General features: G+C 34.8%; 2 protein-coding genes across 12 annotated transcripts; both read right to left on the bottom strand.

Moving 5' to 3' along the window:
* Positions 1–5,946: 5,946 nt before the first annotated feature.
* LOC118039422 (chromatin modification-related protein EAF1 B) lies at positions 5,947–18,609 on the bottom strand. Of its 5 annotated transcripts, none has more exons than XM_035046118.2 (23): positions 18,273–18,609; positions 16,554–16,755; positions 16,373–16,427; positions 16,194–16,291; positions 14,685–16,095; positions 14,480–14,599; positions 14,065–14,331; positions 13,527–13,715; positions 13,287–13,367; positions 12,994–13,051; positions 12,393–12,913; positions 12,220–12,273; positions 11,357–11,417; positions 11,056–11,252; positions 10,894–10,947; positions 10,721–10,801; positions 10,342–10,479; positions 10,089–10,208; positions 9,581–9,678; positions 9,187–9,402; positions 8,715–9,090; positions 6,524–8,311; positions 5,947–6,315 (listed from the first exon to the last, which is right to left on the bottom strand). In XM_035046118.2, the coding sequence occupies exons 2-22, from the start codon at positions 16,694–16,696 to the stop codon at positions 6,674–6,676; spliced, it is 5,976 nt and encodes a 1,991-aa protein (XP_034902009.1). In that variant the 5' UTR covers positions 16,697–16,755; positions 18,273–18,609; the 3' UTR covers positions 5,947–6,315; positions 6,524–6,673. The 5 variants fall into 5 exon arrangements, with proteins under 5 accessions (XP_034902009.1, XP_034902010.1, XP_034902012.1 ...); XM_035046119.2 differs by having other exon boundaries at positions 16,554–16,745; XM_035046121.2 differs by having other exon boundaries at positions 10,089–10,205; positions 16,554–16,745.
* A 1,433-nt stretch (positions 18,610–20,042) lies between these two features.
* On the bottom strand, positions 20,043–24,269 carry LOC118039421 (protein XRI1). Of its 7 annotated transcripts, XM_073404361.1 has the most exons (10): positions 23,990–24,269; positions 23,342–23,406; positions 23,084–23,203; positions 22,859–22,995; positions 22,206–22,269; positions 22,014–22,113; positions 21,892–21,932; positions 21,707–21,790; positions 21,040–21,338; positions 20,043–20,589 (listed from the first exon to the last, which is right to left on the bottom strand). In XM_073404361.1, exons 1-9 carry the CDS (start codon positions 24,007–24,009, stop codon positions 21,067–21,069), a joined length of 903 nt encoding a protein of 300 aa, XP_073260462.1. In that variant the 5' UTR covers positions 24,010–24,269; the 3' UTR covers positions 20,043–20,589; positions 21,040–21,066. The 7 variants fall into 7 exon arrangements, with proteins under 7 accessions (XP_073260462.1, XP_034902003.1, XP_034902002.1 ...); XM_035046112.2 differs by lacking the exon at positions 20,043–20,589 and having other exon boundaries at positions 20,703–21,338; positions 23,873–24,268; XM_035046111.2 differs by lacking the exon at positions 20,043–20,589 and having other exon boundaries at positions 20,703–21,338; positions 23,990–24,268.
* Between the last annotated feature and the right edge of the window lie 235 nt (positions 24,270–24,504).

The raw sequence follows: 24,504 nt of genomic DNA, 5'->3' as shown, positions 1-24,504 counted from the left end.
AAGTATCCTACCTAAGATAAATTGTTTCTATGTTATGAACTTATGATGATATACCTATAGGGCCTTTTTAATTGTTTACCTAAACTCAACATATGTTCTCTTAAAAGTAATTTGGGATCAAAGCCTAATCTAAAGGCCCAATGCTCACATCCTGAAACACGGGCATTGGACCTGAGAGGATGATGAATATTAAATTAAGCCTTTGAGCTTATTTTAGCTCCTAAGGATACTTTTTTTGCATGGTCTTTTATGTCTTACAGATTTGCCACACTATCATCATTAGCCCTTACTGAGGTATCATATAGGTTCTTTTAGTGTTCTTCTTACCTCTCATTGTAAAGTTGAATCTAGCAAGTTATATTCTTCAAGTCAAGGAGCTTGGTAACAAGTTTCTAAATCAAATAATCCTTGTATATTTTTTGCAAGCTTTCAAACTCTTGTTGGAATTACTATAGGGTATATGTTACCATCTTATCGTCCATTTCCTCTTAAAAATTTCATGACTTTAAGTCAAAATTTTATTTTTAAAATTTATTTTTACAAGGCCTACCCATTATGGTATTACAAGATGACAACCTAAGAAAGGTTCTAGCCATTATGTGCATGGGTAAATTTACTAACTAGTTAGTCTTAGAAGGGTCTCTCATTGCTCAATTAATAGGCTGAATTGAGGCTTACAAAGTAGACTGGGGTGAAGCCTTATTGGTTTACTAATCTTGGCAAAGTAGACTCTTCATGAGAGTTTGGTGGTTTTGCGAGTGTTTCTCAAGTAAATGACCATCGAGACACCACTAATTCCCCAATCATAGCCTTAAGCAATGTGTGTGAAAAACATGTTGTGTAGTGTGTGCACATAAGTCCATATCCAATAAAATAAAAGCATGTATGCATACAAAAAAAAAAAGGAATATAAAGAAAAAAGTTTTGAAAAATTTAAACACAAAAGAGTAAACAAACAAAATTAGACAAGATATGTTCATCAACAAATCAAACGCATGAAGCTTAGCTCTAATGGTCAAGACCTTCCTAGTGGAGTCATCATTTTATAACACCCAACATCATAGAAAAATTAAGAAAAAATTAAAAAATTGATAAAGAGTTGTCACCTAGTTTATTGTAACTGGAAATTGTAACTGATCTGCAAACATTTTTAGGTAAGAAGCTGATTATACTAAAGGTAAAAGTCATTAACCTAAAGTATCCTAATTTGCCTAAACTCAACATGGGTTTTCTTAAAAGTGATTTAGGATAAGAGCTTTATCTAAAAGCTCAATCCTTATTTCCTGAAATGCAGGCATTAGACCCAAGAGAATGGTGAATATTAAATTGGATCTTTGAGTGCATTTACTTTATTATATGCCAAATTAAGCTTGTGGGCTATCACTCACTCTCAATAGAGTTTTTAGAGTCACGTTAACTCAACCCAAATCAACTCACAATATAGTACAAAACAATATGTTTTTATAAAAAATCACAAATAAGCAATATTATCATTACATAAAAATAAAAAATAAAAATCATCCCTAAAGACAAGCAATAAACGATAAATAAGAAAAAAAAATTAATTTTTTTTATTTTTTAAAATAATAGTCACCTCTAGGGTAACTCTGTCGGTAAATATGGTTTAGTATACAATGCGAAAGACATTGTAGAGGGTATGGTGCAACCTTAACTTACTAATCTAACTCCAGACACCTAGCATTGGGACTGTCATGCCCTGGGTGCTAGGAAAACCCACATGCCTCGCTGAAGACCCAATGAGCAGGTCTTCAGGCCCGTGTGCATGAGTCTACAGGCCCACGTGCCTAGAGTCTACAGACCCGCAAGCCTGAATCTGCAAACCCAGGCGCTGGGTGCAAACCCACACGCTGGGGTCTCTTCTGACCCACGCCTTAGGTCTGCAGACTTGAGCAACTAGGTCTACACACCCTGCAAATAAGCAAAATGAAAAACAAATATAATATCAATTATTATTCTTACTATTGTTTTATTATTATTAAAAAAAATTAAAAAAATATTACTATCAAAACTTTTGACAAACAAGTTCAATACTATTATTAATATGATAAATATTATTATTTATATTCTAAATATTATTATTTTTATTATAATTAAAAGTATTAGTATTAAAAATATTATTATTTGTGATATAAATATTATGATTTTTATTATAATTAATATTATTAATATTAAAAATACTATTATTTTTATTATAAATTATTCATATAATAATTAATAAATTTGTAGAAAATATTATTAATATTGAAAAAAAAAAAAAATTTATTTGAAAAGTAAAATTAAGAATTATTATTACTATTGTTATTGTCATTGCTGGATTTTTTAAAAACAATATTACTACCATTGAGGAAAAATATATATTTTTTAAAAAAGATTGAAAAATATAAGAACTTGGATAAATAAGTTAAATATTATTATTAATATTAAAAATATTAAAATAAATATTATTTCTAGAGAAAAAAACATAGATTTGATTTTAAGGGTAAAATAAATTATTATTATTATTATTATTATTATTATTATTATTATTATTATTATTATTATTATTATTATTTTGTTTTTTTCTTTACTTCAAATTAATAGTTTTTTTTTCTTAATTCATATGTTTTTATATTATTTTGATGTGGTTATATAAAAAATAGATTTTAAAAAATAAAAAATATTATCTCAATATATTTTTAAAAACATATTTTAAGATATTTTCAATTTTATTTTTTTTCCCTCTGAAATTTTTTTTCTTTTCTCTTATTGATTTGTTTTCATACCGTAAAAGAAAATAAATTAATGTGACTTTTGTTATGTTATACAAAAGTTGGGTGATGATAAATGTTTTTTCATTTAACATTGGATTGCATTTTATTTTTTTTATTAAAGCATGTTTGGTTTTACATTTCAAAAATGTTTTGAAATGAAATTGAAATTTTTTTATTGTTTTCTTTACTTTAAATTAATATTTTTGATGTTTTGTACTTTTTTAATTTTGTTTTTAAATATATTGAGATTTGATCTTGCTGCGCAGCTATAAAGAGAATATATTAAATTGGGTCCTACCTAACATGACCCATTCGAGTTGGGTCCTGCCTCTAGAAAGACCCAAAATAGCTTTAGCTTGAGTCGCTGCTGGACCCAATAGTTGACGCGAGCAGGACCTATTAGTAAAAAAGTTTTAATTTTTTTTCTCTCATTTAATTTTTTTCCATCCAGTAAAGAGAAAATAAATTGATGGGAGTTTTTATATATTCTTTAAAAGTTGGGTGGTCATAATGTTTTTCCATTTGAGGATGTATTGAAATTTCTATTAAGACATGTTTATTTTTGCGTTTCAAAAATTTTTTGAAAAAAATTTGAAAATTTATAATTTTTTTCTCTAATATTATCATATTAAAGTAGATAGAGCTCTCAATAAATTTTTTATTTACATCATATACTTTATATATTTGTATTATATAAGAGATATTTTTTAAACAATAAAATATATTAAAAAATAATTTATAAATATTATAATATAATATTATTTTGGGTAATAGAAAATATTTTAATTTTATAACATTAGTGTATGAGATTCAAAGTTTTATCAATGTTTTATTGTTTTTAAATTTTCATTTAAGTAGTTTTCGAATTATATATATTATTAAATAAATTATGTGTTAGGTTCTTCATTTAGCATGATCCATTAGAGTTTAGTCTTATTGGGAGTAAGACCCAAAATAGCTTTAAGACCGGCTACACAACAAGACCCAATAAATTTGGGGACCCAAAAGCATTCGGTCCGGACCCAAAGCTAATGGCTCTTGCGTCAGGACCTAACTTACTTAGGTCTGGGGTCAAGACCCAAGACTTTTTATTATAAGTAAAAGTATTAAATATAAAATATATTTTTATTTGTGTTATAAAGATTATTATTTTTATTATAATTAATGTTATTGATATTAAAAATATTGTTATTTGTATCACAAATATTATTATTATTATTATTATTATTATTATTATTATTATTATATATTTCTCTTGGGTTTAGCGTCATGACCCAAGGTTCTTGGGTTTTAGGTTTTTTTGTGTTTATAACTATTATTATTTTTATTATAATTAAAAATACTAATATAAAAAATATAATTATGTCTTATAAATATTATTATTTTTTAATAATTAAAGGTATTAATATTAAAAATAGTATTATTTGTGTTATAAAATATTATTATTTTTATAATAATTAAAAGTGCTAATATAAAAAAATATTATTATTTGTGTTATAAATAATATTATTTTTATTCTAATTAATAGTATTAATATGAAAAAATAGTATTATTTGTGTTATAAATATTATAAGAACTTAGGTCAGGTCAGGCGAGTTTAATATTATTAGTATTATTATATTCATTAATATTATTAAATTTGTAAAAAAATATTATTACTAAAAAAAAAAAACATAGAATTGATTTAAAGGGTAAAATCAATTACTATTATTATTATTATTAACTTGGGCCAGGCATCTCCTTCTAGACCCAAGAAACTTGGGACAGGCTAGAGCACATACTCAAATTTCTTGAGTCTTGCAGTCCCACTAAACCCAAGATTATTGGTCCTTCGTTATGACCTAAAGCTAATGGGTCCGTCGTTAAGATCCAATGCTATTGAGTCCTACGTCAGGATCTAGTTCATTTGAGCTCTAGCAAGACCCAATGCTCTTGGATCTGATATCAAGACCTAAGTCTAATAAGTCCTGTGTTAGGACCCAATTCTCACAGGTTCAGCGTTAGGACCCAATTCTCTTGGGTCCAGTGTGAGCACCCAAAGCTAATGAGTTCTGTGTTAAGACCCAAGATTTCAGGATATTATGTTTCTAAATATAATTATTTGTATTATAAATATTATTTTTTTATTATAATTAAAAGTATTAATATTAAAAGTAGTATTATTTGTGTTATAAATATTATTATTTTTATTATCATTAATAAATTTGAAAAACATTTTTATAAATATTAAAAAACAAGCATAGATTTGATTTGAAGTGTAAAATTAAAAATTATTGTTGTTGTTGTTATCAATAATAAATTTTTAAAAAAAATTAAATTTTTTAGCACACAAGTTAAATTTATTATTAATATTATAAATATTATTGTTGGATTTGGTGTTACAGCCAAATTCAATGCTTTTGAATCCAATGTTACAGTAATGCAATACTTTTAAATTTTAATTTTTATGATATTTTTTTATTAAAATAAAAAATAAACCCGAGAGATAGCTCTCCCAGCCAGCTAACTAGCAGAAAACTGAAGGACATCGAAATCCTTTAGTTTTCAATCCCAACAAAGAGGATTGGGTTTTTCTGATCATTCCAGGCGCACAAGAATCCCTGGGGATTATAAATCCAATCAGGCGTGAACTTAACCCCCACATGCTCATTCATATTATTATTATTATTATTATTATTGTCCACTGTTACAAATATTACAATAAAATAATAAGCAAATGAAAGAAAATATATATATATATATATATAATATATATAAAAAAAAAAAGGGGACAAAAATTGACCGTTGTATAGTGGAAGGCGCCAAAACAATTTCGGAACGAGGACTTGGAAGAGTATCAAAACTCCAAAAAGATGCTGCCAAAGAATGTCCTAGTTTGTGCTGTACAAATACAATTTGCTCTTGTAACCAAGAACAAGGGAGGGAAGGCGATTTGCATTTCTTAAAGCAAACCACTTTAGACTTCATTGCCATCTACAGCAACCTCGGTGATCACAACTGTTGTAATCAAGGGTGTAAAAACAAAGTTAAGCCTTCTGATGAACAGAAACGCCAATTTCAATATGTACAGCAGGAGATGGATCAAGGCTTGCTGCATATGGAAGAAGCAAGTTCATGTATGTTGATAGGTACCATGGCAGAGAGTGATTCCCATTCTAATTGCGTGGACCGTGTATTCACAAAACTTCTCAAAGGCTTTGCCCATAACAATGGAAGTGTGTGTAAAGGATACATGCACTAACCTACTGGGGCACAAACAAAAATAAACGGGCCCCCTCTGCACAGAAGTGGGGAAACCAGACAAAAAGGTGGGGATAGGTACAAGAAATGGGGAGATGAGACCCTGTACACATCTCTATATCTGTCTCCATCTTCCCAAAGCTCTACACCAGTGGTAATTTACAAGATTTCCCCAAAAAACCCAAAAATAAAAAAGAACAAAAAAAAAATGGCCCGAAGAGATCTCTTTGCTAACAGAATCTGGAAATGACAAGCCACCTCTTCTCATCTTGCAATGCCCCTGCTGCAAGGTAACCAGCTTCATCTGCATGAAATTCATGACAATTAATCTCTGCTCATCTTTACTAAAACAACTGAACTGCCCGCATCATAGGATACAGCTAGTAGAATCAGAGAATTTTGCTTGATGGTAACAACCAAAAAGTTAATGTGAATGCAATGATATCCTATCAGAGTCGATCAGAATCTGCAGCTTAACTGAGTGGGAAACAAAAAAGAGAAGCCAAATCTACCTGTACACAGCTGTCACAAGGGCATGCAAACCCGACCCCAGAAGCACTGACTGCTTCCTGAACTGCACAATCCACCAAATTGCTCCATTCCAGACTAGAATTGCTTGGCCTGATATGTAAACTGCCTTGTACTGATTGAAGTTGCTGTGTCTACAGCTGAGACGGATGCGGTGGTGGCAGCGGTTGAGGTGAGTGTTGTTGTTCTTGCTGTGACTTTTGTTCTTGTGGCTGCAACAGTTGTTGGCATGGGGGTGGTAAGGCTGTTGATTGTTGTGGTTGTTTGTGCTGCCACTGTGCTCCACCATTATGGCCATTCATGGGCAAACCTCCTGATAACTGCCTGTGGACTGAACCTAGGCTGACAGCTGGCTCACTCCCAGTTGCACATGTAAGAGATGGGCTACCAATAGGACCTTCCTGAGAGGCTGAATTTTCCATGCCAGAATCATGCAAGGGTGATTCTGATGATTTCCACTGTATCGCAGGGGCAGAAGAGACAACTGGTGCCACATTAGCTGTATCATTACAGCCCTGGGTTGTCACTGTGGATGTTCTTGTTCCTGTCTGGGAGATGTTTGGAGTTTGCTGATCAGTATGACTCTGATCATTTTGAGGCTTAGTTGCCAGATCAGAATTCACCTGACGATTCTTTTGAAGCATCCTCTGAACAGCTGGTTGAGGTTGACTAACCTGCTTCTGGTGTGGCTGTAGATGTGGTTGCAGATGCTGATGATTAGGGAACATAACTGGAGTGTTTTGGTGAGTGGCCGCTAGTGCTTGACCAGAGAGTACTGGTTGAACCTGGCCTTGAACACTATTATCCAAATGGGAAGGCACTTGCTGAAGTGGTTTTGAAGAAGGGTTTGTTGAGCCAGAATATAACTTTTGCTGTGGCTGAGAATGGTTCAGGGATTGTGAAGAAACCAGTGGTTTAGACGACTGAATTGGACTTAACCCAGGCCCAGAATACAAGCCCGGACCCTGCATCAAGTGCATGATTTGCTCTCCTTTCTCTGCACCTTGGTTTCCTGGAGGAACAGCAAGGCCATTCAAAGGAGAATGATCAATCAAGAGGTTCTGGTGCACCACCATGTTCCCTCTTCCCATACCCTTCAAGAGTTTAGCCTGCTGTGGAGACTGTGAGTGTTGTCGTTGTTGAGGGTGATGCTGAGCAGATTGTTGGAACTGCTGTGGCTGCCGTTGGCGTTGCTTTCCCATCTGATTGGTCAACCCGCTGGAAACAGTTTGGGGATTCCAGCTGACAGCATTATGTGGCAAGTTATGTTTCTGCTGCTGTTGCTGCTGCATTGAAATGGGAGTCATTGGGGAAGGTGGAGTTTGAGGGGGTGGTGACAATGGCTGCGATGCAGTTGGTGATGGAATCTGAGAACTGCTTTGCATAGTTGATGTTATGGGAAGTTGGGATTGATGTTGGGCATGGGGCACCAAAGCACTAGATGCAGCAAGCTGCTGCTGCTGGAGAAGCTGCTGCTGCATTTTCCTTTCTTTGCGCATTGCATATGTTTGCTGCTGTGAACCTGTAGTATGGTTGGAGCCATGAAGATTGGGATGATGAGGATTGCTCAATATATTGGACTGTTGTGTGGATATTTGATGCTGCTGCTGGGGATGGCCTGGATATGTCTGCACTGGCGTAGTGGCCATCTGATTAGCAAAAGCAGAACTCAACCCATTGAAGGCAGGAATTCCTTGGTTGTTCCCTTGTGTTGCCTGCATCTGAAGCTCTGGTACCTTCATTTGTCTTTGATGCTCAGGGTTACGGCCAAGCTAAGGCAAAAATATAATATGTTGTCATATAATATAGAAGTACTGATCACTATAATGCAGTGATGCCAATGAAACACGTATGAACATATACCATAACATCAAGATGTTGATTTCCACAGGAAAAGAAAAGTAAAATTGCAAATACCAGCAGCAGAAAGCTTATCACACCAGATCAGAGTTGTAATGACCCGTGGTCTAGAATGTCATGTAACTGCAATGAATACTTTGTGTAATGCATAAAGCTATTAACTTTAAAAGACATATAATGCAAAAGTTAATGAAACAGCCTCAGTCAAGAGCAATGCAATCGCATGCATGAGCATACAGAGAGAGGGGGAAGGAGGGAGGAGAGGGGGAGAAGATAGAGATGGAGTGCATATGTAGACAAAGATTTAGTATTTACCCTCATATAATGCATAGCCTCGTGAGGTCTCATCGAGTTCCCTTGACCAGAACCAGTTCCAGAGTGCATATTTACAGGGCTTGGCATCCCAACCATATTGGGAGAAAGCAAATTGCCTGGATTCAGCATTGATGGTGAGGCTATTCCTTGAAATCCTGGCCTTGGGAGTGGCATGCTTCTGTTCATCCCTGGCATTATGCCCATACCATTTCCACCTGGTAGCATGTGAACACCACGATCAGCTCCAGAAAGAGCCCCAGAAACAGACAAGTTAGACTGCTGCAAGTTTCTATTAGGTAACATTTGATTGTAGTGTTGCATTCTTTGCTGCTCGTCAACTGGTAAGGATGTCCTTGGAACATTGTATCTACCATCTCTGAGATTAAATATGACGACCCAAAATCAAAGTTTGAAAAATCACAATTTGATTAAAAACACAATGATAATGTGAAGATATAAAATAGCATACTACCTGAGAGGTGCATTAAGGGGACCAAATGGTGATGATGAGTTACTGCCAAGAACCACACCAGAAGAACCTTGCAGAGAAGAGCTTGCGCCAGACGTAGGAAGCATTGATGCTATAGCACCTTGATTTAGCATTACCAAATTGCTAGCATGTGAACCTTGATACACAATGGGAAGAACATCTGGATTTGAAGCACTTGGATCACAGAGATCAAGGGGCCTTCATCCAAACAATAAAGTAAAGTAATATTCAATTTCTTGTACAAGACAAAAGGCATGATATACATTCCAGGAAAAGTAAGAAGATAGAAATTGCAAAGTAATGAAGCTGGATGTATAGTGATAAGCTGAACACCACAGGCTAGACCATAGATATGCACCGAAGAATAAAAACTTACATTAGGACACCTCCATTTAAGTTTGGGCAAACTTGGGAGAGAGCAATACCATGAGAATTGTGAATTGCTGCTATTTGCTTAGGATCCTGGTTTTCATTCTTCACAAGATACAGCAATTAAAATCAGTCACGAAAGTATTTTGCAATAGGAAAATCATAAACAAAGCATGATTGTAATGCTTTCAGATACAAAATGTTCAGTCAGGTTTTTTCCCGGGGTAGGTAACAATTCTACTTTATACAGCTGCCACAAGGAACATGTCCTCAAATTCTGTAACAATCTCAAAAGAATGGAATATCAGGGAAAAAAAACATGGTAGAAAATTGAGAAAAGAAGTGAAGCCTGATATATCTTTCAGCTGGCAAATAAATTTTGGTATAAAGACGGGTAAATAGAGTTTGGATTTATTTGAATGGAAGGTATAAAACAGTGTTAGGTTGGGCTTCTGAGAACTAGCAACATGACATGATCAGCACAGATACAGCTACACTTTGAGTGACAAACAAACCTGACTCCTTTTGTAAATATACTTCTTCCCAATCATGATAATTTTCTCAAAATGAGACTTCAGGGTATCCTCTTGCATTGGCCCTTGCAAATGTTGAAACAACTGTCTGGCACTGCCCTGCTTAAAATACAGCAATACAGAACAGTCAAGACTGTCAGGGTAGCAAAGCTTAAGCTCAATGGTACATGGCTAAAATTACAAAAGCAAGCATAGAGTTTCAGGTCAGAAAAGGACACAACATTAGAAACCTTACCTTTGGAATGCCAGGCAAAGTTGACGGGTAGGATTGAGAAGATCCAGAATCCTCAGCACTATCAGCCCCATCACCAGCACCCTTATCCATTAAGATTTTGTGGCGTTCTTTGCATTCTTTAGGCTTGCGAAATATACACTGGACAAGTTGGGCAAGTGCCAATATATGCAATTTTCAGCAGAAAAAACAAAGAGGGGTGGAGGGGGGGGGGAGATGCTTCACCATCTGAAAAGTGAAAACTACTAATGTAGGGAAAAAGGAAGAGATAGATTTTTACCAGCTATGAAACATTGTAGACAGTAGACACTATTGTGTAGTGACCTGATATGCATCCCCAAACAAAGAGGTAAAAATTGATAGATGAAAATATCTTATGTACCTTGAATTGAACAGTGGTGTTGATAGCATCACTTATAAGATCCCAATTAGGACCCATGTCATGCACAAGAACAACAAGAGCCTGAAGAAGCAGAACAAAGAAGTCTCAAGTACTTGATCAGAATTTTAGCAACCAAAGAACAGATTCAAGAAAGACACCAAGGGAAAAGCAACCTGGTCTTCAAAAAGTGACCAAGGACTTCCAAAACCTGGCTGCCCAGCAGACATCTGCACAGGAAATCAAATGCTCAAACTCAAAGAAAGATATATCTAAGAAAACAGTGATGAGTTGAGATCATATGGCACATGGTCAACTACAACTTCACCAGGGAGTACCTTCATTGATTTATTTTTTCTTCCTCGTTCCCTCCCACCAATCAATTTGATGAATCTATTTGTGTTTGACATCTTACTCATCTGGGAAAGGGCTGGGGATGGGATGGACCCAGTCATTTGCACCATGCTGTCAAAAGTATTATCTAGCAATTGCTTCATTATCTTTGGCTTCTTTGCAGCATGTTGCTCATATAAACCTTAAAGAAGATATTTCAAAGTGTCAAGGATGAAGAGGAACGTGAAATAATATGTATACCTGTCAAATCACTATTAAAATAATATGAGATGAATGGGATTTTACCACTGGTTCCATTAGAGTCAAAATGATGACTCTCTGGTCTCTTTCTGAAATTATCCCTCTGCTAGTAGAAAAGCACCAGTATAAAAATTAGTGTTTAGAAAATAGCTTTTATAACGCAAATTTGGTAGACAGAAGATTAGACAAAAGAAAACATTGATCACTCAAGTGCTTACACTACATAAATAAATGCACTAACAATATACCAGAAAAGTTACATAAACTCATTATAAATTTGTTCATATCATTCATTTAATAGAAAGTATGGTCAACGTGGTGTTCTCTACCAGTTTTTCCATCAAAAGACTTACCATAACTACTCCCCCATCCCAATACCCAGCAGAAATGGCAAAGTTAGGAAAAGTGTTAATTCTTTTAGAGAGAACTTGACCAACATTGTCATCTGTGAACTGGATGCAACTTTAACTAGCAGAAGCTAATACTCATAATCTCTCAAGTTCAGTTTATCAGTGACTTTTGCAGTCAACAAACTCAATATATGATTCCACATTTTAAAAGTGCTTCTGCCCAAGATTGTTTTACACCCCAAAAGCAACAAGCATTGAGCGAATGATCATGTTTTGACACATCACTGCAAGGTTCTCTGTCATATTTTGCATCAATTATGACTAGTGTCTGCTTTTCTTCGGCCATAATTTTATTAAAATGGTGATTACATGGCTCCTTAGCAATTGAAGTCGTACTTTAATTCATACAGTGCTCTCTCCAGGAACACCAAACATTTTTTTAAAATTCTCTAGACCAAAATGCATGCTGAAATTCTAAATTAATGACACTACACATTTTCTGCTTAAAAAAAATGAAAAATTATATCTAACATCCAAACCTAAAAAAATTCAAATCACCTGATCATTATGAACAGTGGAATCCAGCTGCCAGCCCTGCTCATAAGCAGAACCCTGCAAAAATGGTGCTAGTCAACAAGCATTACAAAGAAAACCACTTTAGAAAGCACCCAGACTTTATTAAAATAAACTAAGCCCCCAGCACCAGCTGAACTATGAGAATTCCTAGGTACCAGATGTTTTTCTTTCTTCTTCTTCTTCAGTTTTTCTGACGTCTCGGCATAGTCATATGGTAACTGCCTTTCAAAATCTGCAGCTGACTCAACCTCCACACTTTTTTGTATTTGTGATCCGCCATGCAAAGTACTCTGGTCATCCTGAAAAGAATTAGTATCTCCACTTGACGCATCTGTCTTCATTGGAGCCTGGGGTAGAACCCCAGTGGTTCCAGAAGTAAAAGGACTTGTAAACCTCTGCCTAGAAGCAGTACGCATGCGTTTTGTTGGAATTGAGCCAATGTTAAGATTATTAGCAGGTCTTTTCCCCTTCAATACATTTTGTTGAGGCCCAGTGGCACAGTGTCCATTAGGTGAATCAGTTGCCAGATCATATGATCTTGCAGAGGGTGACTTTGTGAAGCTTTTCCATTTCTTCTGGTCATGCTTTCCTTGCTTGATACCTTCAAAGACGCCATGCATATAGTAGGCATGTGTTTCTTCTTCCTCATCATATGCATTGTCATGACATTGAAAGTCTGAAATTTGGGAATGAACCAATGAAAGAGAACAAATTCAATCAACAAGGAACTAGTAGATAAAGTACATTTAGCATTACCTGCTGGAGTGTCATACATAGATGTATCAACCTCATCCTGCATGTTATTGTGAGTTTTCTGGAAGAATAACAAAGTTCAACAAATAAGCAAGATTAAGATGGAACAAACTTGAAAACAACATGATGAGGGAAAAAATCAACAGTTTGTAGTTTACAAGCATCAAGTGCCAAGCCAACTTCACCCGCTAGAAGTCATTCTCTGGTATTCTTTCTAAATTTTGTCAAACTGTATGTCTTTCAAGCATAGAGAAAACCAAGAACATGTTCCAAAGCTTTCAAAATATTTTAATTACCTCACTTTGCATGATATGAGATTCAATGGACAATCTGTACATTGCCATGGCAGCTGAGGGAACTGCATAGAACAGGCTTTCCTGCAAATAAAAAGTTGAATGCATAATGAGTGATTTATGTGCAAACAAGGTTAGAGTAAAACACACCAGGCATGCATCTAAGAGATCAAAAGGAGATGGCTTTGGTAAACATAAACAAGACAACAGATTTAAAAACATAAAGAAGGTAGGTATGCATACTTCCGTGAGGTGATCATCCCATGAAATGTCCATCATGCCTAAATCAGCTATTCTGTCAGGAGTTGCTGGTACTTCTTGAAGGGAAGGAACTGGCGAGCTGTTATATTTCAAAAATCTTAAAGCATATCCATGAATGGCATGGGCAATGTTTTTGACAGGCTTTTGTATCTCTAACTCTTTGCATGCCGCCTGCTCATGAACAAAATGTTCAGAATGGGTCAATACTTGGTACAAATAGGATGAAAATCATAACATTTCTGAAAATTAATGCAGTTCTAAACTCCATTGAGAGCATATTCATTTTATGTTATCAATATCCGAAGGAAAATGAATTTGATCCAAAGCTGTCTTTGTGTGTGTGTGTGTGTGTGGAATAAATAATATCTCCACTTATCAGATAAAGTGCATTTCAATTAAGTGAAAAGTTTTGCGAAAGTGGAAATACTATAGATTGAAAGAAAAAAAACAAAGGAAAAATGAATTCCAGGCGGTTAAATAGATGAGTATGGAAAAGGTGGTTTCCAAACATTGCTAGCACCTTATCAATTTCTCCAAACTTGTTGACAGAAAATTCATTCCCATAAAAGATTATCGACTCATGCTTGCCATTCTTTGAACCAAAACTTTGACAATTGTTACTTAGATACACCTCCATTGAATGCCAGAACTGCATGACAGCCTTAGCCAGACTATAAGCAACTTTTTTTAGCTTCAGATGCTGCTTTTGTTCCTCAACTCTCAATCTAGAAGTAAAAGCAACATGGCGACATATTTGAGCAGCAGCAGTCATCTTCCAGAGACGCTCCTATGAGGAAATAGAATAAATAACAAAGCTTAAATAGAGATGAAGTTAAATATAGGCACTAATAGTGAGTTCTTAAATGTACAAGATAAATTCTTCACGAGGGAAAAAAAACAATTGAGCAAGAAATTCCTTATATAAAAAGTCAGACCTGTGCAAAATCATTTGCCAACCATGCCATTTCTTCAAGGACAAAATCCCAGTGAGATTTCCAGTTACTCTTTGAGGGCACAGTTCCAACAGATAATTCAGCAATCCTCTTCCGCTTAGCCTGCAAGCCAAACTATGTCAGTTCTTTTAAAAGCTTTTTGAAGAAATAGATGTTGTATGTTTAAGAGATAGTATGAAGGAACAACCTCGATAATCCGTGCCTCTTCCAAAACAGAATCTTCATGAGCCTTGTCTACCAATTTCAATTGAGTATAAGAACAAGATTGTGGGTCAAGGGCCGCAGAAGATTTTTTATCTAACAAAATAAGGTGGTGAAGCTCCTGAATAGATGGATCCTTAAAGCCCTGGGGACCACTGGGGTAAATGCTTTCTCTGTTGGAATTGGAACCGTCAGCCAACATCTTGCCCGCCTTTATATCAGCCTCAGGTGCTACATGGTCATTTTGTTCCACCCCTTCAAGATTATGACACTTCACCTCATTTTGAGGGCGAGAACAACTTCTCATCTCTTCCTCACTTTTGACAGTAGAATCATTGCCAGAGTAGTTTTGATGCACAGAACCATCATTGATGGCAGTAACACGTTCAATAGACTTAGTCTCTTTCTTTTCATTTCCCATATTACCTGATAGTAAACTTTGTGTTCCTTCAAGTTTTGATAGTTCTTTAAAAAGTATTTCATTGGTATCATCATTTCTGTAATTGGCACACAAATCACTGTCATTGTTTACATCCAAGCTTATGCTATTTTGGGTGCACGAGGACTCTGAGTCAAATCCTTTAGTTCCCATTGCTGTGTTACCATTTTGACCTTCATTTCCATCTGTTTTCAAGTCACTAAAACCGTTAAGCAGACCTGGACCAGTTTCATTCTCAGTCTTTGTTGATTCAGCACAAGGTAGACCTTCAGGACCAGCAGAAATAACCTGCTCTCTTCCTCCATCATGATCACATTCCTTGGAAGCATTCTCAGTATCAGCTTCTGAAGGTTGATCATGCAGGTTATCCCTCAAGACATTGGACTCTGTAACATCCAGCCTATATTCAGGCAGGTTATCAACTGTTTTCAGTGCCTGCACACAATCAAGTTCCATGTTTGAATGGGTATTGGAAGCCTCAATCTGGGAAACCATACCATTTGAAGCTGGAGACTTTGGGTTAGACACTAAAGTGATATTCTGGTCTTTATGATTGTCTGTTTCAGTTACCAAACCCTTCACATCCCTTGCACCCCCACGAACTGGTAAGGAAGATCCATGACCACCTGAACTCTGAACAATATCAGTTGAACTTGATCGAGCACTATCACGGTTTGGTCTGGACCTATTCCTTCGAGCATATGGCCGAAAAATAGCAGAATCTTCAGACTCCTTGGCATTATGAGTCCCATCCATCTGTGAAGACTGCTCTGATTGAGTCACTTTATTCCTTCTACTAGGATTTGTAGGTTTCCTTTCAACTTCAAGTAACTCATTTTCACCATCAAAATTGTCAGCACTATTGGGCTCACAAACTGCAGTAGCCCCTGGTCTCCCACTACTTTCTACAAAATCCCCGTGAAGTGATGTTGTCAGTGGAAAATTGCCTTTGGCTTCACTGTAATACAATATGGAGAAGGGAAAATTGAAGCAGGAGAAGCATTAGCCAACTAGCAAACTATAAGTCAGTCAAACACCACAGCAAAAGGAATATACCTAGTAACAAACTGTTCAACATGATGATCTGTGAGTGAAGTAGACTGGACACTAACCGAAGCTGAATTCACAAATTTAAAATCCAAAGGATTGCCACCCTGCAAGTAAGGAAGAATTTAAAAGGGAGGTAAAAACATAAAAGGGTTCAAAATAGCAAGAAAAAGCTTAAATTGCCATACTTTCTCAAGAAATTCTAGCTCCCTTCTCCGTTCCTCACGAACATCATACTCTTGTCTGTTAACATCAAATTGTAGTTGCCAATATCAAGAAATTTAGGACATATTTTTCTCATGTAGCAAAAGAAATGCAGAAATTACAAAAACTGATAGTAAAACACACAAAAAAGCATGCCAGTGTTACCTAAGTTCTGCATGAGCCTTCTCAATTGCTGCTTGCCGTGGAGAGGTTTTTATACCAATACCAACTCCACCATCAACAACCCCACCCATGGAATCAACTTCAGCATTTACTAGGGGAGCAGACCCTGGACCACATCCATGCATTCCCACTTCAGTAGCTAGAGGCCTGTACTCCTCCCATCAATTCAAAAAACTGTCGAATTCTTTGATTAGACATAAGACTAATATTAGAATGAAGAAAAGAGTGGCCTAGAATGAAAAGGCACTTCCCCCCAAGTAAAATGAAAACGAAATTAGCATCGTATGCATGATGAATAGATCTTCTTGTATAAGTGTATCAGTCTTTTCAAGTCCAAAGGTTTGACTAAATTAGGTTGCAGGTGTATTAGATAGATGGGCTAGTCTAGATATCTTATTATGGCTTATTCAAAAATTCAAGGAGCAATGGTACGTAGCAAAAGTAAAATGTAAATGCATTAGACCCGGCCATCTATATCAGAAAGGTAATCATCCTGTCAAATTAAGATGTCTTAATATTATATATTCTCCCTTCATTCCATGAGCATGATAAGCTACATGGAAGCATGTAGACATTAAAATGCTTGAGTTCTTGAACTGACCCAGTAAATAAGTATTGCATGCAATAAAAGATGCAGGAATTTAGATCTGTGCAGCACCTTAAAAATTATTTCTCCAAAATAGAAAAGGAAATAAGTGAACATCCTTTTAGAAAAATTTACAGTAATGCATCATGCTATGGAAACATGAACGTCGAAAAACATATGATAGCTCCCCCAATGTCCAAAACAGAAATAAAAAATGAATACTCAAGCAAGTCAGACAGAGAGCTAAAAAGTTTGCTGTTCCAAATCTATAACACATGTCATTTGCAAATCAGCTTGTAAAATAATCTAGCTTTCAACAAAAAGTTGGAAATTTTTTAAACAATCTCAACTCTGCTTAAAACAAAGGAATCACAAGAAATAAAGCATGGACACATCATGAATGCATTCCCAACTATTACACAGTTTTCTCTTTGCTAGCAAGAATCCTGAAAATTAAAGACCCTTTTTCTAGCCATAAACCCTGAAATATCTTTTGTAATCAACCCAACCAAATGATTTCCATGGCCAATTATACAGCAGAGTTGCTATGCCATTCTCCTTTGCAAGCATCACAAAGCCCCACCAAACTTCCACAAGCAAACGTGTATTATTCACAGTGAGTCAAGCAATATATTTCAAACAGGTTAGGTTTCTAAAAAGAAGCAAATACATTATCCATAAGTGTGCAAAACAAAGCAATTAATGATCACACAACAACCAAATAAATGTACTTAGTTCCCACAACATGCATGTCTACGCAAATAAGCAGCAGTGGCGAAATACAGTAGTGCCCACGTCGTTTCAGATTCACACACAAGCAAGCAGCAGTGCCAAAATACATTATTACCCACGTCGTTTCAAATTCGCACACAAGCAGGCAGCAGCTATTCAATAACTTAAAACCACTAGCTTACCAGTTAGTGCATTAATTCCCCACCACCTTTACGCATACAGATATGACTTACCGCGTAAATCCTTGAGCATTTAATCAAAAAAGGAATTGCCTCAAAAAAACCCTAATTTCGCACAATTCTCAAAAATCCAACATTGCACCCCAACTCTAGGGTTTCCAAAGTAGTAGCAAAAATCACTGAAAAAAGTAAAGCAATAATCACCTGAATTACAAATTTGAGAAGCTAGGGCACGGCTTTTAGTAACCACCGAATTGCACTCTTTCTCTCTCCTGGGGTTTGTTCTTTGGAAATCAAAACGAAATGAAATTTGCCCTAGAATTTAACAACACCTTCGAAATTTAACCATCAGAGCGACTTACTCTGCCTCTCTCTGCCTTTGATCCTGTTCTTTGTTTTCTTTTTTTCCTTCGTTTATTATTATTTTTTTATTTTTGTTCTATCTGGTATTTTTGTGCGTGTGCTTTCTTTTCCAAATCGAGGGGGTACTATGCGAGACCTCCCCCTCCCCTCCCCCTCCCCCTCCCCCTCCCTCTGCGTGTAGTAGTGGGCCTGGGTTTACAATACATGAAGAAGAAGACGACGCCGATGGGCCTTTTTGTTTTTAATGTTGGGCTTTTATTAAGAAAATTTGAATAGTTTCAGATTTTTAATTGCAAGTAGCTTGTACATTAATCCATTTATGCCCTTCTTTTTTAGTGGATTTTAAAGTGAATCAATGTCAAATGTTACGAGACTATATTATGAAATTAAGATAAATCTATAAAAATAATCACAAAACTAATATAAAAAAATAAATAATTAATGCAGAACAATAAAATTGTAAAAACAAAATGAGTAATAAAAAATCGAATGATATTAACTTTTTAAATTCGTGACCCGGGTCATCATATCGAAAACGCTACCAATAAAAAAAATATGAAATTGAATGCCTAACAAATCAAATATCGAAAGATAAAACCAAGAAAAAAAAATCAATTACATAAAAAGATATAAGAAAAATTTTTAATTAAAAGAATGAGGGTGAAAATAAAAAAAAAAACAAAAAAAAAAACATAGAAGGCAAACAAAAATTATCAATTAAAGGGTTAAATTGAATTGAAAAATAGCTTTAACATAAGAAAAAATAAATGAAAAGAATGGGGTCAAATTAGAAAAAATAAAACAACATAAACTTTGATTGAATGATAAAATTGAAAGCCAATAAAACTTTAACAAAAGAGCCAAAGAAATAAATTAAAAATCAAAAGAATAAGGATTGAGATAAAAAAAAAAAAAAAAAAAAGCATATGAGAAATTGTAATTGAAGAATTAAATTGAAAACAATCAAAATTTTTATATAAAAAAAATAAGAACAAAATAAAACATCAAAAGAATGAGAATTGAAATTAAATAAACAAAAACAAAGAACTTTGATTGAAGGATAAAATTGAAAGCCAATAAAAATTTAACAAAAAAGGCCAATAAATAAATTAAAAATTAAAAGAATAAGGACCAAAATGAAAAGAAATAAATGAAAAATTGTAATTGAAGGGCTAAATTGAAAATAAAAAAGACTTTATAAAAGGAATAAGAAAAAAAAATATTAAATCAAAATAACGAATGATGACTAAAATTAAGAAAAAACAAAAAGGGCAGTCGAGCACTTCTCTGACATAAAACAATAAAAGGGGAAAAAGAAAAAATGACCACGTGTGATAATTCAATCATCATACGTTGTCACGCGTCACATCATGAGAAAGATGACACGATAACGCTTCCAAAGACACGATGAAATGTTATATTTGGGCACCAAGTGGCATCACACACACTACCCAAATAGCGTGGACGTCATCCACTCGCTGGTGCATAATAAGCACGCGCTAATAGCTTTCTTAAATAAAAAATAAAATGTAAATGAAAAAATACAAAAACATCTCCTTAATCTCGGTAATTATATATAAAAAAAAGTGTGTGAAAATACAAAAGCACCCTGGAATGCAAACCTTATATTTTTTTTTTCTAAGGTTAATAACATGTTTTAATTCTATATAAAGAAGGGGAAAACAAAAAAAATCCCTTGCCCAACAACCCGACATTTTTTTATCTTAATGTAAAGAAGTATTTGAAAAAACTAACATATCCATGACAATTTTATAATAACCAATGAGCTGGTGGAAAAAACCAAAACACCCCACCCTCAAGGTTTTTTTGTTCTACTCGAGCAAAAATATAATTTTATTATAGCAATACACAATAAACTATGGCTAGTGTTACCGTGAAACACGCACGCTTCATATGTTTTGTTAATAGTTAGCTTCATATGTTTTGTTAATAGTTTGTCTATGATATGTTTCCAAACACATGAAGGCTTTGTAATTTTCCGTAATAATAATAATGATATTCAAGATTTGCTTCCTGAGAATGATTATGGTCAACTGATATCCCAAGTTACTCCTCCAAGGTGGTAAACTGATATTGGCACAATACTCTACCAAACCGAAGTTCAAGAATTAATGCAAGAGAAAACCAAGTGCAGGCGCTGCAACAAACAAAAAATCGATCAAGAACACGAAAGAAAGAAATGGATTTGTCAAGAACATTAGTGAATCATGATATTTGAGGCCGACCAAAACTTTGAAAAATGCATCCAGCTTCAACCAAAATCAGACAAGTGGTGCTTCCACTCAATGTTAAATACAGCTTCCAGTTCTTGATGCACATGTCCAGTACAAAAGCTTTGCACATCTAAAGGATTCCAGTGAAAGCACTTACAGGGTATTTCCGAAGCCAAAAGAACATGGAGTTTTTACTTGTCGAAATAACCAAGCAACTATGTATAGAACAACAGCCATAGAAACCTAAAATGCTATCCGGAAGCATAAACACTATGAGGTGATATATGAATTCCAAGAACAGCATGAACAAAAAAATAAAGCACTACGAACTTCTGTACTTGAAGGGATGAGAACAACATAGGAAAAAACTCTACCGTAGAACAAAGGGGACTCTTGTCATATTAGCCTTTAGTTCTCATAATTGTGATGTTTCCTTTCCCTCCTTCTGTGCGAATTTTAGTTTTGCCAACAACAGGGTTCCCAGAAAAAGCGGACATGGGATAAACAACGGGTTCTTCATCCCTTAGCTTTGCTTTCGATGGTGGAGTGCGGATCCGCCGGTTTATTTCATTCAAAGTGACATCTCCATGAACCCCACAAGGTTTGATAAAAGCAAATGGATAGGCAACAGAAATAGCTAACTTAGTGGGTGTCTGGATGAAGGACTTCATACCTGAGGGTATAAAAACAGAAAGCCAGGCATAATTACTTTCTATTTTTCAATTTTTGATTAGTAAAAATCTCAAAAAAAAAAAAAAGGAAAGAAATCCAGTAATCTTCAAAGCATAAATAACATTAAGAATAAAGCCATGAATGTTATAGTGGCACGGTACTTCTATGCTTTATCTTGCTTTTCCTCCTTTGTTGGCCAAAAGGAAACAGAAACCAGAACAAAGTCAAGAAATTATCAAACTCAATGACCTCAAGGAGAGATACTTCCAAGTCATCAAAGGATACTAATAAATAATTTGATAGCACATATTAAGCTTTAGTATATACAAGCAAAAAAAAAACAAGAAGAATATTTGAGAATAGAGAGACCTTTAAAAACAACATTTCGAGGTGTCCGAGTAACACACTTCTGAACCACATTAGCTTCAAACTCAGGAGGGTCATTGCAGAAATCTGCAGCAGCAAACTAACATTTATACACTGTACATGACACCTAAATGCTTAATAAAAAAGGACTCGGACACTTTCTGAACTAGAAAGTTAATTTCATATACCTGAAATATCAATTTGAATATCAGATGCTCCAGGGAGATTCCTGGTTCTCACATAACAAAACAATTAGATTGTAGTTGTAGGGTAATAAGGTGTAGAAGTCTAAAGTTCAAACAAAGCATACATATCGTTGGGACTAAAATGAATCTCCGAGTCATTAAAACAGTCTGCGATCCACCGCTCAGATGACTGATCCAGGCCATTATAACTGGAGGCAGAAATATCTACAAAAATATGACGCGCTGCGATTAGAAAGCCTAGCATGGATATTCAAGTTCATATCTGTTTTAGCAACAGAACTTTGAAAGAGATAAACCTTGATAAGCAGAATCCCACCGTGATGCTTGTGGGAAAACTTCTTCAAGTGACTCTTTTGTCTCCTGAAGATGGAACCAAAAACATAAATTATGGAAATATTCAATACAAATACAAGGGAATATAAGGGACTAATCCGTGCTCTGAAGTAAATGGAGTGCACATTGATACTCCTCATGAATAATATAGGAAAATAAGAGGTCAAAGAAAGAAAAGATGTTCAATTAGCTCAATCTGATATTTAAGACAGATCTGAAAACTGCATTGTAGGCAATATTCTCAAAGCTCCATGCCCATTTCATCAGATAACTAAGATTAATCACCATACCTCCCACAAATGGTTTGCATGGATACACATTGTATGAGTTTCATAACCAACAACAAAAAACTAGTATAGTATAAAATTCAAATTTCACATTCTTCCATCATCAGTCAGGTCACAGTGTTCCTAAGGAAAATTCCAGTTTATTTAAGCTTGAATCCCAACTTGGAAGTCCTGAATTCAAATCTCAGTGGGTTGGAGGCACAGGGCCGATGAGATAGAGGACCACATCTCATGCCATACCAAGGGCCTTTAGACCTCCCAACATAGCAGAACCAAATTAAAAATAACAACGTGCTTTAGGCATGAGTAGGTAGATAAGCAGCACTGACATTTGATTTTAAGAATACAGGAGTTATTTCTTCATCACAAAAGGGGGAATCTTCTAATTGAGTGTCAAACTGTAGCCGACGCCTTTTTAATTGCAAGTGAGCCCCCCTCCATTCTTCATGTTCCTTGTTCATGTTAGCTAAAATCCACTCTTACAAATGAGATAGAATAACCAGCAACTATCAATTACCATAAAGGAAAAAAGGAAGTTGGAACTAAAACACCACCATCATGATCAACATGGTAAGCCAAATCACCACAAGCCTTAAACGGAGTTGTCTCATCAAGCATGTAGGAAAGATCTTCTCCGTTCGGAGTCACTTCATCCCATAAACATTGAGATATGTCTATTAAAAAATAATAATAATAAGAGCAACTATACATCAGCAACTTCATTTATTTTTGGTGTTTCATCAAAACACGAGGTGCTGAAATACATATCTTCTCTGGGGAGAAAATTAGGATGCACTGCAGCAGCAACTTACCACCATTGAAATGTTTTTGAAGACAGCGCTCGTCACGTTGCCAGCCCCAATGTTCCCCATTGCCACTTCACAATGCAAAGAAGAAAACAAATTTAGAATTACACACACGCATTTCTAACATCATAACAAGAAGCATAAGAAAATCACAAGGAAAATTTGGTGAACTATATCACAGTTTAAGATGAACGAATTAAGCAGTGAAAGTAATGCATAATCACAAACCACACAAGCAAAAATCAAACCCGAAATGGAACATACAGCAGCACGATAAAAACAAACATCAAACAGCAGGAAATAACATCATAAAATTGCAGCAATTGGATCAAAATTGTTGTGTAGTCCTAACCATGCATTAAAAAAAAAAAAAAAAACATAACCATCTTTTGGATCTCTTAGCCCAGATGATAACATTATACCACAATCTTTGCTTAGGTAAAGTTGCATGTCATTATAAATTTAGCATAACTAGACAATAAGTAAGTAAAATACAGTAAAAAAGCAAAAGCCAAAACAGAAGATAGAATGACCCACCAATACATTCAGAGCCCACATCCCTCATCATCATTTTAGTCCCAACAAAAAACAGAAAACAGAAAACAGAAACTGCATTTCCAAATAAACCCAGTAAAATAGAAATTAGATATTTACTTGTCATTGCTATAATCCATCGCCTTCTCTTCTCTCACTCGCTACCCGCTACCCGCTACCATAAAGAAGACAAAAAAGATCCGGCTATGGCTATATACTATACGGTATGTATGTACACAGAACAAGACAGTAGTTAAATATTTTCGTACTACTATATAATCGCAGTATGTATGTTATCGACGTGAGATGTCTGCTTCTTCTCTCTCTTCTTTTTATTCTTTTATTTATTTATTTATTGCATTTGCTCAAGAAAATCTCACGGATTTTTTCTTGTTTTCCCTTTATAAAAAAATAAAAGAAAGAAACGGGGAGAGGAAAATGAGTGCACCCGAATTATCTTTAATTATTTAATTAGATGTCTTTTAAAAATATTTTTGTTTCAAAAAATAATATTAACTAATATTTTTTATTTTTTATATATATTAATATTAAAAATACAAAAAATATTTTAATATATATATATATATTTAAAATACTTTTAAAAAATATAATGTGTCACAATATTAAATTATGCA

Source organism: Populus alba, chromosome 14, assembly GCF_005239225.2.
Source record: "Populus alba chromosome 14, ASM523922v2, whole genome shotgun sequence".
NCBI classification, from domain to species: domain Eukaryota; kingdom Viridiplantae; phylum Streptophyta; class Magnoliopsida; order Malpighiales; family Salicaceae; genus Populus; species Populus alba.
The sequence above is the reverse complement of the archived record's forward strand: the minus strand, read 5'-3'. Positions and strand labels throughout refer to the sequence as shown.

Bases quoted from the DNA above. Each gene is read 5' to 3' on its own strand.
- LOC118039422 (XM_035046118.2), bottom strand. From the start codon at position 16,696: ATGCATGGATGTGGTCCAGGGTCTGCTCCCCTAGTAAATGCTGAAGTT. The intron at 16,428-16,553 runs GTAACACTGGCA...TGATGTTAACAG, and splicing joins AAGGCTCATGCAGAACTTAG to ACAAGAGTATGATGTTCGTG. The intron at 12,274-12,392 runs GTACCTAGGAAT...CCATTTTTGCAG, and splicing joins AGAAGAAAGAAAAACATCTG to GGTTCTGCTTATGAGCAGGG.
- LOC118039421 (XM_073404361.1), bottom strand. From the start codon at position 24,009: ATGGATTATAGCAATGACAA. The intron at 22,114-22,205 runs GTTTATCTCTTT...ATATTTTTGTAG, and splicing joins GTGGGATTCTGCTTATCAAG to ATATTTCTGCCTCCAGTTAT. The intron at 21,791-21,891 runs GTATATGAAATT...TTGCTGCTGCAG, and splicing joins TATTCAAATTGATATTTCAG to ATTTCTGCAATGACCCTCCT.